This window comes from Oreochromis aureus, linkage group 15, assembly GCF_013358895.1.
Source record: "Oreochromis aureus strain Israel breed Guangdong linkage group 15, ZZ_aureus, whole genome shotgun sequence".
Taxonomy (NCBI): Eukaryota; Metazoa; Chordata; class Actinopteri; order Cichliformes; family Cichlidae; genus Oreochromis; species Oreochromis aureus.
Genome location: NC_052956.1, coordinates 24162356 through 24178481, shown reverse-complemented (window position 1 = coordinate 24178481; position 16126 = coordinate 24162356). Strand labels below are relative to the sequence as shown.

Below are 16126 nucleotides of genomic sequence, written 5' to 3'. Positions count from 1 at the left end.
ATTTCCATCTTCTTATGTTACACCAGTTCACGTGTCCTTTCAATACAGCACTGACTGAATCTTTTATTTCAGCAGCGGGCGCTGAATGCAGCAGTAGCCACCACAAGAGTTACGTCACTGGGTGTTGTTGACAAACCTGTTTGTACACTTCCGGGAAAGGAAGTGCTAGCCGTTTTTAGCTATCCTCTCCGTGGTTTAGAGATGAACTAACAAAACTTTGATGAGCATAATTAACACTCAAATTAGCAACAAGCTAATGACGACGCCGTTTAAGACCAGCGCCTTTTAAAAACAACTGTCGTCGAGAAGCTAGCCGGTTAGCCTGCTAACGTCAGCTGGATAAATCACAGATCCGAAGTCATGATGGCGTCTAGTTACAGCGCCAAAGACGAGGACGGTCACATCACCGTGTCTGGACCCGGTGGTGGGACTCTGCGGAACAAGAAGCCCGAAAACACCGCCTTTAAGCAGCAGAGGCTCCCCGCGTGGCAGCCCATCCTCACCGCGGGCACCGTCCTCCCGGCCTTCTTCATCATCGGGCTCATCTTCATCCCCATCGGCATCGGCCTGTACGTGACGTCCAACAACATCAAGGAGTTTGAGGTAAGCTGAGTTGTTTTTTCTTAGTCACGAGTATTGTATTAATATTGTATTTGTCCACATAGTGTAACTCCCATCAAATGGCATAAACACAATTTGATCATCATCCAGTAAAGCTCTTCCAAAACAGGGTTTAACATTTTATTGAGCTAAATGATTCTGTTATTACTGACATTTTCTCCAAAACGCTCATGTTCCTGATATAATTGTATCTTGAATATCTCTTCATTCACAGATCTTAAATAAATAAAGCTGTCAGTATCATGAAATATATTGAGGTAACTGAGTTTATTTATTATATTGATTTTCTTCGTGCTTACAGATCGATTACACCGGAGATGACACGTCCAGTCCCTGCTACAACTGTGCACAGAACTTCAGCTGGAACAACACGAAGTCTTGCACCTGCATAATCCCCTTCCAACTGGATCAGCCTTATGAGGTAAGATGCATCCGTTCCCCTTTGCAGACGTTCAGGACTACAGCCTAGCAGCAGCCAGTTTGATTAAGCTAACCTTTACACATGTTTCTCTCGATCAAACAGAGCAACGTCTTCATGTATTACGGCCTCTCCAACTTTTACCAAAATCACAGACGTTATGTGAAGTCAAGAGATGACAGCCAGCTGAACGGAAACATTGATTCCCTCAAGGTAGGAGCTTCCTGTCCGATGGCGAGCAGTAAAAAAGAGAAGGTGAACTCATATCAAGGCCAAAATGTTTTAGGTCACAGACCAAGAAAAGAACAAGGGAAAATGGGTTTAAATGCAGTTAAAACTTAGATTTCAAAACCATATTTAGTTTTGATATATACGCTAATTTTCAGGCATGAGCCAAAGAAACGAAGAGCAACAGGTGAATAAATAAATAAACAAACCAAAACCAAAACATGGTTGTGATCTCAACATTTGAAGACAAGTATGGAGAACCAAACCTGGAGCCCAGACTTGGGCCTAAGTGGTCCATTAGCACATTTAACGGGAGAGGATGACAAAACGTTTGTCAGATGATAATATTAAACACGCTTCAGACAGTAGCACAAACACATTGTTCCAGCTGCCTGTGTGAGCACATCTATCAGTCAAAGCAGCTACGCCCCCAATTTTACAGGGGTGTCATCCTGTAAAATTTTTATGAAGTGTCCAGAAAGACAAAAATGCATTATTTTATTTTTTTAAAATCTTGACTGTAAACATTCTCATTTCTGCTTTAAAACTGAACATTTTAACATAGGAGTCTGTGGGGACTGTGTCACCTTAGGAGCCAGCCTCAGTGGACATTAGAGGAAGTTCTAATTGGTTATTGCTGGGTTATATCCTTGCTTACGGCTCTAAATGCTGCCGCTACGTGCTGCCACTTCTCTCTCGTCACCTTTTCCGTCTCCGTCTTTCACAGAAGCCCAGCAAGGAGTGTGAACCATATGCTTCCGTTGATAATAAGCCAATTGCTCCGTGCGGGGCCATCGCCAACAGCATGTTTAACGGTGAGACCATTTTTTTTTTCTTGCAGATTAACAACAAAGAGAGAATGAAGAAAACATAAAAAAATGGCTATTAGTAAATGATTATGGTGGCCTTGTAGAGCAGCCATCACAGGATCAGTTTCTGTGAAGGCGTCTTTAAAGGACTCACTTTTCTCTTATCAGCCACCTTTGCTCTCTTTGCAGACACTCTGAAGCTGTTTTACAATGACCCCAACGGCACAAGTGTCCCGATCCTGCTGACGTCCACAGGAATTGCCTGGTGGACGGACAAACATGTGAAGTTCAGGAACCCTGGAGGCAACAACGCAAACCTCACGGCTGTTTTTCAAGGTATCGCCAGTCAGTGAGGTCTGCTGCACTCTCTCTCTGAGGGAGAGGCTGTCTGTTTTTCTTATTACAGACAAGTGTTATAAACGGATTTGTTCTCCTGTGCACAGAGCTGCACTGTGTTATAAACACAGGAAATAAAGCAGCTGAAATAAAGCATAAACCTAAAAGTGGCCCAATAAATAGATGAATATGCAGTAACATGCACCATAATAAGATTAGAAGTAAATATAGATGACTGACAGAAATAAATTCTGCATTTATTTACCGTTTATTTTTTACATTTTTGTTTTTTTTATTAAGTAACATTTTTTTTAATTGTATTAATTAGTTTTTAATATTTGAATTTTTATAATTTAACAACACACTTTCTATATTTTATTGTGTGGTTAGATTAGATAGATTTTTATTATTTAATATATTTGATTGATTGTTTAATAGTAATCTATTACTAATATTACTAGTAAATACTAGTAATATTACAATATCAGAAACTCTGACCACTTTTAACATAATCATCCAACGTCTATTTTTTTTTTTTTTAAACTTCCACCTCAGGAACAGTGAAGCCGGTGAACTGGCACCGGCCCGTTTACGAGCTGGACACTGATCCGGAGAACAACGGCTTCATCAATGAGGACTTCATCGTGTGGATGAGAACTGCCGCCCTGCCCACCTTCCGCAAACTCTACCGCATCATCCAAAAGAACAACAATATGGCCCCCACGCTGCCCCGAGGAAACTACACCTTAGTGGTGGACTACAGTATCCTTAACGTGAAAGTCGTGACATCAAAACTGCATGGAAAAAAAAAAACAGAAACAGATTGTTATAAAATTTAAATGAAGGTTTAAAAGAAAAATAAGTGGTTGTCGTACCTTTAACCAGATGTAACCAGACTACCCTGTTCGCAGCTTTGAGGGCAGGAAGCGGATGATCCTGAGCACCATCTCCTGGATGGGAGGCAAGAACCCATTCCTGGGCATCGCCTACATCACCGTGGGCTCCGTCTGCTTCTTCCTGGGCGTCGTGCTGCTGGTCATCCACCACAAATACGGCAACCGCAACAACAGCGCTAACATCTCAAACTGAGGTGCCAGCTGCGCTCCGGCTCGCCTCCACCGCCATAAATGTGATGCGATGGTTAATCCGAGGAAACGGGTGACGATGGTAGATTGATCTTCAGCTGTAGTGCAGAGTTCATGTTTTAAAGTCACTAAAATGCTAATCTTAAAGAAATCAGCTGGAAATTTGCTCATTCCTCTTCTAACTATACAAGTCTAACAAAAACGATTGATTCAGAGATTCAAGTCAGCACGCAGAACGACCTGAAGCCCAGCCAGGCTCTTCAGATATTAAAAAAAAAATAAAATCTGCACAGGGATGAGTCTGGATAGTTCTTTACGTCACTTTAGGATCTCTGATGGTGAAGTGGAAGTGAGCAGGAGTATAAGTGTGTGAGCTGCATGCTGCTGAGATGTTGTTATCACCAAGCTGTTCGGGTGTATGATGGTGTGTTAGGCCCACTGAAGGCAGAAAATGTGGCTAAAGTTGTAAATTTACCAGAAAAAGTGGCAAAATTAATAGTAAAAACGTATGAGAAAACTGTCAAAATGTGAAAATGTAAAAAAGAAATTTGGCAAGTTCAAGCAAAATGTGCAAATATGACAAAAATAATTAAAGGAAAAAACTAAAAAACTTAATGGGCAAATTTGAAAAAGAATATCAAATTAACATGAAAAAAACTTGTGTTTACAAGAAAAAATGTAAGAATTGGATAGTTTGAGAAAATAACATCAGATTTATGAGGGAAAAAAAGTTCAAATGTGAGAAAAGTAAATGGCCAAATTTATGAGAGAAAACATGGTAAATGAACATAGACATTTACAGGGAGAAAAAAACAGCAAATGTGAGGGGAAAAAATTATGATTTTACGTGACAAACTCGTAAATTAATGTGGACAAAAGCCCTCGTATTAAACCGTATTAAAGTTATTACTGAATCTTTATTAAAGTTATTACTGAATCTGTATTCTGGTTTAGTGATTATTATTTTTTCTGCTAATTTTTAAACTTTAGTGTAACTTGACTCCCTCTCGCGGTCTCTTTCTGCCCCTCATTGGTTCTGGTACGGCGTTGAATGGGTGGCTTGTCTTTGTGCCTCCTTTTTGTCGTTGTCCTAAATCTTTAACTGCGCTTTAACTGTGTTGTAGCAATTTCAAGGGAACACACAGAGTACTGCAGCTAAAAAAAAAAAAGAGTGTTTATTTTTTGTATTTACATGAACAGTTTTATGAGATGTTTGCTTGCTACAGTAAAGCCAGTATTTGCACGTGAGACCTCAGGGCTGCAGAGTCTGAAACAGGTTTAAATTTGAGTGAGTATCCAGAGAAATGTGCACTGATGCGTAGTTTCATCCACTGTCGTTTACATGCAGTAACAACAGCACAGCATGACTCAGCACTACGTGATTAAATGTTTTCTGTGCTACGAGTGAATTTATGTCGTTTTACAGCCATTTTTAAGCTACGAGGAGCTGCAGCTGCTTCCACCTGCTTGTTAAATAGATGCTGCATGTTCAAATGTGCCGAGATATATTATACTTTTTATTTTTAACATAGAAATGAATTTATTACCTGCATTTGTGTGTGGTTGGATTTGACTTTTGTGTTTTTGATACTTCACCTTTGTTTTGTTGTTTTTGCTTTAAAAGAATAAATTTGTGATTTAAAAAAAAAAAAAAAAGATGAGTTGTTTTAATTTGTCAGCTGGAAATGATAAGTGTGGAAATATTTTTATTTTTCTCAAGCTGTTTCCAGTTTGGTGAAAATCTGGTTTAGGTCAAACTAAATGTAACTTCAGCTTGTTCAACAGCAGCGGAGTCTTTACACATTGGAAGACAGAAATTCCAACCTATTACCCCAGTACTGTATCACTTTGCTGGCTCCTAGTTCAACACAGAATTAGATCTAAGTGAGAGGAGGGTGCTTTCAGTTACTGTGGTCCTGTTCTTTGGGACAAGCTACCTGACGTGAGATCAGTTACAACGGTCTCTGCAAAGGTCCAAAAACCTTTTTCAAATTTTTAAAGTCAGGTCAAGTGGCTTTAGTGTCATTTCAACAATGTACAGTACACAGCGAAGCGAGATAACGTTCCTCCAAGATCATGGTGCTTCATATAACATATAACAGACAATCAACACAGGAATACATAAAGTGCAAGTGTGCAAAAATTGCAAAAAAACCCAAAACAAAGACAGTGCAACACCAGACAGAACAGAACGATACAGACACAAGAATATAGAAAATTACAACAATGAAAGTGAGTTGTGCAAAAAAATAGCTTGATGTATGAAGCTGTGCATGTGTGTGTGTGTATGAGATTGTGCAGAGGTAGTGACGTGTATGAAGGTGTGTGTGTCAGTCAGGTCACTGAATGTTCAGGAATCTGAAGGCCTGTGGGAAGAAACTGTTTCACAGTCTGGCAGTGAGGGCCTGAATGCTCTGGTACCTCTTGACAGAAGTCAGCAGTGTGACGTGTGTGTGTGAGGGCTGCGTGGGGTCCTCCACAATGCTGGTGGCTTTGCAGATGCAGTGGGTGCGATAGGTATCTGTGATGGAGGGAAGAGAGGCTCTGATGATCCTCTCAGCTGTTCTCACTATCCTTTATAGGGTATTGCAATCTGGTATGGTGCAGTTACCGTACCAGACACTAATGTAGCTGCTCAGGATGCTCTCTTTAGTCCCTCTGTAGAAGGTGCTGAGAATGGATGGTGGGAGATGGGCTTTTCTCAGCTTCTGCAGGAACTAGAGATGCTGTTGGGCTTTCTTAGTTATGGAGCTGGTGTTGAGGGACCAGAAGAGGTTCTCCATCAAGTGAACAAGACGGAATTTGGTGGTCTTGACGACCTCACGTGGGGACCTTGTACTGTGTGTGTATTTAATTTCTTTTTAAAGTTTTAGTTTTCTTTTATTTCTTATGTTTAACACACTGAGTTTATGTGTAATGAAACAAGTTACATAAAAAAATGCCATTTACACTTTAACAGAAAGCAAATATGATGTTTCATATTTGACATAATTTATTATTAATGGATATATGTATTTATTAATATATGATATATATTATATAATATATATCATATATTTATTAATATATGAACCGATTCATTCTAAATTCTACAATTTCGTTTGATTAAACTGCTCTCATGCTTGACTGTGGGTACCTGACGCTCATGTAGGGGGCAGCAGCGCGCGGCATGAGCACAGTTAATGATAGCGAAGAAGAATTCAGTGGAAACGGAAGTAAAGGTTTCCTGTGCCCTTGTGACAGACAGCGGAGTGTAGACGGACGATGAGCATGTACAGACAATTTTATGTAAGTTTATTTTCTATTTAGAAGTTTCTCTTGGGTGTTGTTTTTTTTAACTAGTGAGCTGGATAAATGCGATGGATGAGGCACCGGGATAAAAACAATCGGCTATATTTAGCTTAGAATGGTTAGCAGGGGTCAACACCGGGAAGAGTTAGCATTAGCTTTGCAGAGGAGTTGTATTTAGCGGTGTTGTCTGGCCTCTCGGTGTTTGTTTTCGGTGTATTCAAGACTGGGTGGTTATCTTTTCATTAAATGAGTGTTTCTCCGTGTCCTTCGTGCGTGGGATGACTTTGCTGGTGTGCTGCTATTTTCCAGGCGCTTCAGCAGGTGGCGCGGCGGAGCATCTCCAGCTCCGTCCGGCGGCAGGTTGAGAACAAAGTGCCCCAGAAACAGAAGGTGTTCCAGGTAAAGGTCACACAGACAGAGCGCTGCATTTCCAACTGCTTCATAAAACCCTGTGTCATCATCGAAGGCCTCCTTTGTTTCTCTGTTGTCGGCCTCTAATTAAGAATCCGACCGTTTCCTACTTCCTGTATACCTATAATATTAATTATTATTTGAATTAAGACTCTGTCCTGTGATCCAAACCTCATGTCTTGGTATTGGGAGTCCGCTGGGAAATTTTAGAGGATACAGGAACATTGAAAACTTCCTAATATGTCAAAAAATTAATTCCTGTGTGTGTGTGTGTGTGTGTCTATGTAATAAGCTGATATATGGATGAATGATGATGGAAGTGTTAATGTGTTCAATCTGGTTGATTAGTTCAAGGGATCCACATTGAATAATATAAGTTGGAGGTCCTTTAAGTTTTTAATGTAGTTTTTTTTTGGGGGGGGGGTATCCAAGGGCACTCCGGTGTGACATCTGTTCATATATGTAGATATTTATCACAGTTATCACAGTTAAGCATATTTTCTGTAAAATGAATCAATTATATGTAATTAATCAAAAGTACCGTATGATTCCTAATGAACATTTTAAGAAATGAATGTGTTAAGGAGCATTTTCTCGATCCACCTTCAGTGTGAGGTGGCCTTGGAGCTGAAATCAAAATGCACGTATCTTTATGTTGTGTTTATGGCCTTCAGACAGTGATTGCTGACCTTCATGGAGTCACCTTGGTGACAACAGATCTGCTCTATGTTCATTTTAAATTTAGCAACTAAAGGAAAGAGTCAGAGGACACCAAAGCCCCTCAACATTCACCCACCTAACTTGTGTCATTGACTTAAAACAACAAAAACCCAAAGCTCTGTTAACTCCCTTCAGTAGGTGTTTATTTTAAAGGAAATATATTCTCATGGACTCATGTTTTGGTGTGTACTCTGTTATCTGAACGTCAACCTTCAGGCGCTCCTAACGTGATCTGGGATCAATCATTTTTAAAGCTTGGGGAAGCTAAAGTCCCCTTAGAGCTGCAGTCAATAATCTGGATCTTTTATTTTTTTTTTAACTTTGGATTCAGACCATGAAATCATGATTTGGACAGTGTAACGGTTTCTTTTTAACCAATGTTGTATATTCTGTATATCAGATTTGCTTTAGGGCCAGAAGCACAGAGAAGAATAAATAAAACAAAAACCTTTAATATCCAAGCTTTCAGTCATGGTCTGAATTTAAGTTTTAAATTGGCTCTTAAAAAATAGCAATGTCTTGATCCAGTGTTAAATGCAAGCTTGAATGGTGACCTCTGCTGGCCAAAATCTGGTGCTGCAAGTGAATCAAGTTGAGACCTATTAAGATGAGATTCTATAGACTTTTTCTTAAAAAAATTAACTAAACATACCACTTTAAAAACCTGTGACACCTCTCAGTGTTTACAAATCTTTAAGATGTTCTTAAAAGCTCTTAATCTGGCCTAAATGATAAAGTATTTAATATGAAGGCAATACCTTTAATTACTTCTGGTTTCATAAAAATAAATGGCATGAATAAGGAGTAAGTTTAACTTTAAAAATTCTCGTAGAGTAAATTCTGCATGCCCAGTCAGCCTGCAGCAATGTTTTAAAGAAATGACAGAATGAAACTAAACAAGCAGTTTTACTATAAGCTAAAAGTTTTCCTTTCAGCTTATTTATTCTGTAGCTATAAAATGGGACAGTGGAGGAAACCCTGAAGAAGTAGATGAGGAGAACGGGGAAAAATGCAGTTACTGGAAATGTTTAGTCAGAGCTGTTTTTAGTTGGTTTTGCTTTCACTTTTGGATGGTGTTCTTAAACTCAGTAAATACTTCAGTTTGAGCTTCAGAAATCCTCAGTGAATAAAATGTTCATTTAAGATTTGTGGAATTGCAAAAACGTACACGATTCTTGAAATTTTCTTAAATCTTTATTTTTTTTATTTTTTTAAATTGTGGAGATCTGACATTAAAACAGTTTTTGTAGTCTCTGAGCAGTGTGGAGACGAGCATCCATCTGAGTGTCTTGGTTTTCTTTGTGTTAAATTTTGAATGAGTCGGATTTTGGTGTCCAGTCTGTCTACATAAAGATGGATTATTATTTATGTGTTCTTGTTGCAGTTTTGTGGTGAAGGGTGCATTTTTTTTTTTTCTTTAGCAGCGGTTCTTCTAATGAGGACACCTCAGTCAGTTTAGCTCCACAGATAAGTCTCCGAACTGAGTGGAGTACTAATTCTGCATGTTTAACCTGCAGTAAATCAGCCGCTAACAGCAGCACTAGCTGGGCTTCAGTAGTTTTTTAGTTTTCAGGAAAAGGACGAGCTGATGCCGAAGCAGGTCATTGGTGTGAAAATGAAGAACATGTAGATGATTTGAACAGCTTCCACTGTGTGCTGCAGACTAAACAAACTAGTTTTCTGGCTGGTTTGTTCTCCTGCACTGCTGCTGGCTGCTCCAGTCTGCTACTTCTGATGTGGTGTATGATTAAAGAGCTGCAAACATAATTGCATACTTTAATACAAGAGGACAAAATTAGACCTGAACTTTCAAAAGGTCCATTTTCAATCTGTAAATCAGACCAGTGATAAAAATGAATATCCTAAAACACCCCCCTGTGTAGATATATTTAATATTTTTTAACATATCTTAAAGATTTACTGTAAAGAAAGTGGATCTATTTTTAAATGTTAACTTTGATCTGAGTACCAGATTCCTTTTTTTTTTTTTTTTTTTTTTTTTTTTTTAAAGCATCAGAGGTGATTTTGGTAAATGTTGGCTTCAAAACTTTTTTAAAAGATTATTTTTGCTTTGTGGATTTATTTATTGACACAAAGTTAAAAAAGCGAGGGCTTTATTCCACCTTTTTTCTTGATAAATTCCTATTTTCTGGGGAAAAAGTATTCTTCTGTTGTTTTAGGTTATTTTATAACAAAAATTGTTTGTTTTTTCTAAAACATTTTTATATGAAATGCAGATTTCTAACTTACCCAGTTTCCTGATGGACATGAACATTATGGTTATGTTACGTCACTTTGGTATGGTGATTTAGAAGTGGGGGAAAAGATCAGTGAAATCCCCAAAATGTGTAAAACAAAAGTCTTTGTGCCATGTCAGAATAGAAGTGTATATATATCACTTTTATATAATAAAACACCCTTATTGTGACAAATTTTATGTATATATATATATATATATATATGTATATGTGTGTGTGTGTGAGAGAGAGAGAGGTTGAAAAGTTGTTCTTTTGTTTTTGATGCTCACTTTGTAACAATCACAGTGAATCACCATTTTAGTAGGAACCTCATCAGCAGGCTTTCATGCAAACTGCTGCTGCTCTTCACTGTGTTTAATCTTTGTCAATGTCTGGAGGAGTTCTGGTTAAAGCAGGGCTTACAAACCTGATTGTTCCCCTCCACCTTTTGTTGCAGGAGGATAACGGTATGCCCGTTCATTTAAAGGGAGGCAGTGGCGACGCCCTGCTCTACAGGACAACGATGGCACTCACCGTCCTGGGTAAGGACACCTGTCTTTGTAACTGCTTTAAATTCTGAGCTACTTTATGAACCTCATGAGCTGCTCTAGTTTTTATTTAAATTGAAAAATCCAGCCTGATAATTTAAACTCAGGTGGTACACAAGTTTTGTACCATGGTAGTTGATATTTGATACCTTTCAGATAAACAAATAAAATAATCTTGCTGGGATTAAGTAATGCTAACTCCTACTGCTATTAACAAATGGTGTTCTTTCCACAGAACATGAAGTAGTACATATGAGGATACAGATCCACTGGAAAATAATGGGACACTGTATCCTTAGTGAAGCACTTTGAAATCCATTTTAAACCTCGTCTTTTTGCTCTTCCTTCCAGGTGTTGGATATGTGCTGTTTGAGCTGGTGAAGGCATCCTTCCCTCAGAAGAAATAACTTCTCTGCTTCAGCTGTTTACTTCCACTTTCCAAAAACCGGCCAGCTGTTCTATATTGTGTAAGAAGATGAAAATACTCCGTCTGTGCCGGACCGCGTTTCATGTCGTGGTGCGATTCTATTTTGGTGTTCATTGGATCACTATTTATTTCTCGTAGTCTCTGGTGACCTGAGGATCAATAAAGAAATGCCTCTCATGACCAAGAACCTGCTCGTGCCTCTTCCTTTCAGTTTTCTGATGGTGGTGAACTATGAAAAGCTGCTGAAGTAATGGAATTAAACTTTAAACTATTAGTAAAGCAATGTGAGGCTCTGCAAACGTAAACCTTTTTCCTCTAGTGTGAGGATTTCCCATCGTTAGTCTCAGTTTTATAGAGTTTTAAACTTAATACCTGCACAAGTAATTAAATCTCACACTCTGTCACAATTTTGGCTTCTCACAGTTAATAAACGTTATATAAAGCCTTCAGCCTCTAGCCTTTGTTTGCTATTTTGTAAAGCGTGCACTAGAGAGTACATCGGACAGTAAATTTATAATGTGTACGACAAGTAATCCACACTTGGCACATTGTCTTACCATGTCTCACTTTTATTAAACAGAATTTTGTGTTTTTCATATGTAGAAAAAAAATCCTAAATATTCTAAAACCAGTCTTGGTCACTGCTAACACTTCTCCATAAATCCTGCCAATCAACAAGCAATGATTGTTGGTAGAGGTAGTGAATGTGTGCTCCTGTACTCCTATCTTTATGAGGGCCACATTTTAGTGTTAAGTTTTTCCGGCTCTGTTAAAGAGCAACATTTAAAAAGATTGAAATTTCACAGAGAGTGAAAATAACGTTTCTCTAGCGTGTTAAAGATGCCTTAAAGTAGCGCTGCCTGACCACATGGGCCTGTCAAAAAAACTGAATCAAAACCTGCTGTGTGAGAGCTGCAGGGTAGTTAGCGAAGAAGTCTGTCCCTGTGTGTGATTTCTGTAAGTACAGGAACTTCTGCCAGGTTCAGCATGTCATCTGAGTCTGATGGGAATCACAACACGAATCTTTTTCATAGGAAAAAAGTCTAAGTGTAAACAGCTCTTTGACACACCATAAAAATGGGAAATGGGTACTTTTTCATGACTAAATACACATTTGGTCAGCATACAAATGACTCACATGCAGCCTGTTCTCCAAGAGCCTTTGCAAGACTAACCTCACCTGTTGACTGATTCCCTCCAACTTATGGGAAATATTAAGAATGTCATTGATGAAAAAGATTACATCATTAAGAAAATCATCCACTTGGCTTATGTGGAATGGGTGATAGACCTTATGGAGATCCAGTTTGGAAAAATGTTGTAGTTTCAAAATTTGGAACTGACTAGTTGCGTTAGACATATTTCCACAGTAATCTATAAAGTGCCGTAGTGTATTATTCATTTTTGCCACAAGGAAAAAAGCAGCACCAAGAGGAAAGGAAGATGGATGTATAATACCTGTAACCAGAAAATCCAAGCTAGATTTCTTCATAGCCTCTTGTTCCAGTAAGGATGGTTGCACAAACGGCTGAAGGGAAGGGGTACACCACATAAAAACAATCAGTAGCAGTCATACAGTCAGTGAGGTGAAAGATTTTATTCTTTTCTGAACACCTCTGCCAGATCTTGATGTAAAACTACTCAATGTTATGGCTTTCAGCCATGAATGTCCAAGAGTCAGAGCAGCACAAGGAAATTCAAACCCAAAGAATTCATAATTACCAGACAGGGACAAGTGAATGGGAATAGTTTGGTGGGTAACCAGGGCTGAAGCTTTCCCATAAGCCGCAGTTACTTGTAGGAGTTCAAAGAGTAACATGGTGGAAATGCTAATGTATGTCTTATCTGAAGAGTTTCAGTCAGGTTTCAGAGCCCATCACAGGACAGAAACAGCTTTAGTGAAGGTTACAAATGATCTTATGGCCTCTAACAGTGCACTCATCTCTGTTGAGTCTGCTTGTCCTGCTAGACCTCAGTGCAGCGTTCGATACTGTCAACCATAATATCCTGAGCAATTAGAGCATGCTGTAGGTATTACAGGTACAGCGCTGCAGTGGTTTAAATTATATATGTTAATAGACTCCAATTTGTTCATGTAAATGTAGAGTCCTCTTCACACACTGAGGTTAATTAACTGAAGGTTAATAATGGAGTTCCACAGGGTTCAGTGCAAGGACCTCAGTATCATTAGAAAACATGGCATACATTTTCACTGCTATGCAGATGACACCCAACTCTATCTATCCATGAAGCCAGATAACACACACCAATTAGTTAAACTGCAGGAATGTCTTAAAGACATAAAGACCTGGATGACCGCTATTTTTCTGCTTCTAAGTTCAGATAAAACTGAGGTTATTGTACTCGGCCCTGAAAATCTTAGAAATATGGTATCTAAGCAGATTCTTACTCTGGATGGCATTACCTTGGTCTCCAGTAACACTGCGAGGAACCTTGGAGTCATTTTTGATCAGGATATGTCCTCCAATGCAGATATTAAAAAAATATGTAAGACTGCTTTCTTCCATTTGTATAATAGCTCTAAAATTAGAAATATCCTGTCTCAGAGTGATGCTGAAAAACTAGTTCATGCATTTATTACTTATAGGCTGGACTACTGTAATTCATTATTATCAGAATGTCCTAAAAACTCCCTGAAAAGTCTTCAGTTGATCCAAAATGCTGCAGCAAGAGTACTGACAGGGACTAGAAAGAAAGTGCAGATTTCTCCTATATTGGCTTCCCTTCACTGGCTTCCTGTTAAATCCAGAATTGAATTCAAAATCCTGCTCCTCACATACAAGGTTTTAAATAATCAGGCCCCATCTTATCTTAATGACCTTGTAGTACCATATCACCCTATTAGAGCACTTCGCTCCCCCACTGTAGGCTCACTTGTGTTTCCTAAGATATTGAAATGTAGAATGGGAGGCACAGCATTAGTTCATATAGTTAGGGCTTTAAAGTTTTAGTTATTATCAATCTTTGGCTCTCTTCCACAGCATGAGTTTTCCTGTTTTCCTCCCCTGATTGTGACAGAGATTTCTTCCTGTTAAAAAGGAATTTTTCCTTTCCACTGTTGCCAAAGCGCTTTTTAAAAAAAAAAAAAAAGGGTTAATTGATTGTTCGGGTTTTTTCTGTTTCTTTTGTGTTACTGTATTATTGTATTATTGAGTCTGGATCTTACAATATAAAGTGCCTTGAGGCAACTGTTGTGATTTGCCCTATAAGTAAAATCGAATTGAATTAAACTGAAAATTAATTCTTTGATCTTAAATGTGATCAATCTATCTCTGTTAACGAGCCTTGTCCACAGGCTTTTAAGGTGGCAGGAATTAAGCCATTGTTTAAAAAGCAAAAAAGATTTATTGACCCAGCCGTATTGGCTAATAGGGCAGTGTCCAGCCTTCCTTAGATCACTTTTCACTCATTCAGATAGTAAAATGAAAAGTAGCTGCACAACAGTTTAAACCCAACCTTTTTTATAAAGTGGTGAAACTCGTATTTATTCTGCCCTGAAGGGAAACTGACATTAAAAATTATCCTCTGCATTTTTGATTTTTTTAAATAAATTTTTTTCCCCAGTCCTGAACTCCACCATCACTTTGTTCCTGCCCACTTCTCAACCACTCGGCATTGTCCAGTAAGGCGCGGTTAGAACTATGGAGACTGCATAGAAACACGTTAGCGTTGGCTGAAAGCTCATCTCTGTAGACCAGGGGTCGGCAACCTGCGGCTCTTTAGTCCTTAAAGTGCGGCTCCGCGTGGTTTGGGCAAATAAATTAGAAGTATTTAGCTGAAGTGTATTTTATTTATGTTAGTTCTTTTTAACTCGTAGTTCTAAATTGGAAGATTATTGTGATGTTGAAATATAAAAATAAAATTATATTCTATTATTTTTTTCATCGCTCAAAATAAGAGTCACACTCGCGGAAGCCGGTATACCCGCCGAAACGCCCTGCATTTATCGAGACTTTCAACCCCAGGTAGGCCAATTATGGATCTTCGGATCCACATTATGTCAGCAGCTGTTCTCCACCGTGAACTATGTTAAAGACAAACACCGTTCACGCCTGACAGATGACAGCTTACAGTCCTGCGTAAACTGACTTCGTATAGCCCCGATTTGCGGACTCTGTGCGCAGAGGTTCGGAGCAGAAGTCCCATTGTAAACAAATCACGGCAGACCCGACGATGTTTCCATGAGCATGCTTTTGAGCATCTCGTTGTGAGCACTTTTCACACACGGTTGCTGTACGCATACAGCCGGCTGTAGCTTTTCAGCTCACAGCCCGACATACACCACCAACAACACAACAGCACAGATAGACATAAAGGCAGCGAGGCGTGATTGCGGGTGTCGCTCAGGTGCGTCCGCCTCCCCTGCAGCGGCGCTGCAAACCACGCCCCGCCGCACGCATTAACCAGGTAAAATACATATTTAGGCAGAATTTTGCAAATATCTACTTTTCATTTTTCAGCAGCATAGTGCTTTTTTCCAATTATTTTTTAAGAGTCAGGTCAAGGCTCCAACAGCCCAAAGGCGATATAAGGGTGGCGGCTGACAACAGTTTTTGTTTGCTACATGGATCATTTTAGTTCAGGTTGGTGTCTTTCCTTTTGTTATATTTCTTTAAGAGTTCAAAATGTGTTGATTACATAAATATAATTTAATTTTCTCTGTAGCACTTCATGGATTTCATAAGCAGCACACCTTAGTTGTTCACACAAAGCATAAAGATAAAAAACAATATATACAGTGTTATCTTCATTTTAGATGTCAAAAAGTATTTGCGGCTCCCAGTGTTTTCTTTTGCGTGGAAACCGGGTCCAAATGGCTCTTTGGGTGTAAAAGGTTGCTGACCCCTGCTGTAGACAAACATCTACAAAAACGGATAATGTCATAAGAGCTCGCGGTGGGGCAGGCAGAACTGGGAGCACCCCCCACCCCCACCTCCGACCTCCTCGTTAAGTAGCAGATTGTGTGGAGACTCT

At 39.1% G+C, this 16126-nt stretch overlaps 2 protein-coding genes across 2 annotated transcripts; both read left to right on the top strand.

Annotated features, from left to right (window-relative positions):
* Window positions 1-85: 85 nt before the first annotated feature.
* LOC116329569 (cell cycle control protein 50A-like) lies at window positions 86-3776 on the top strand. Its single transcript, XM_031751622.2, has 7 exons — window positions 86-603; window positions 923-1042; window positions 1145-1252; window positions 1995-2082; window positions 2266-2412; window positions 2968-3174; window positions 3308-3776. Exons 1-7 carry the CDS (start codon window positions 361-363, stop codon window positions 3499-3501), a joined length of 1107 nt encoding a protein of 368 aa, XP_031607482.1. The 5' UTR covers window positions 86-360; the 3' UTR covers window positions 3502-3776.
* A 2885-nt stretch (window positions 3777-6661) lies between these two features.
* LOC116329567 (cytochrome c oxidase subunit 7A2, mitochondrial) lies at window positions 6662-11318 on the top strand. The gene is made up of 4 exons (XM_031751617.2): window positions 6662-6785; window positions 7098-7187; window positions 10614-10698; window positions 11056-11318. The coding sequence occupies exons 1-4, from the start codon at window positions 6762-6764 to the stop codon at window positions 11109-11111; spliced, it is 255 nt and encodes an 84-aa protein (XP_031607477.1). The 5' UTR covers window positions 6662-6761; the 3' UTR covers window positions 11112-11318.
* Window positions 11319-16126: the final 4808 nt, after the last annotated feature.

Excerpts from the sequence above, each read along its gene's own strand:
- LOC116329569 (XM_031751622.2), top strand. The coding sequence starts at position 361 with ATGATGGCGTCTAGTTACAGCGCCAAAGACGAGGACGGTCACATCACC. Across the intron at positions 2,083-2,265 it reads CGCCAACAGCATGTTTAACG|ACACTCTGAAGCTGTTTTAC; the intron begins GTGAGACCATTT and ends CTCTCTTTGCAG. Across the intron at positions 3,175-3,307 it reads CACCTTAGTGGTGGACTACA|ACTACCCTGTTCGCAGCTTT; the intron begins GTATCCTTAACG and ends AGATGTAACCAG.
- LOC116329567 (XM_031751617.2), top strand. The coding sequence starts at position 6,762 with ATGAGCATGTACAGACAATTTTAT. Across the intron at positions 6,786-7,097 it reads GCATGTACAGACAATTTTAT|GCGCTTCAGCAGGTGGCGCG; the intron begins GTAAGTTTATTT and ends GCTATTTTCCAG. Across the intron at positions 7,188-10,613 it reads AGAAACAGAAGGTGTTCCAG|GAGGATAACGGTATGCCCGT; the intron begins GTAAAGGTCACA and ends CTTTTGTTGCAG.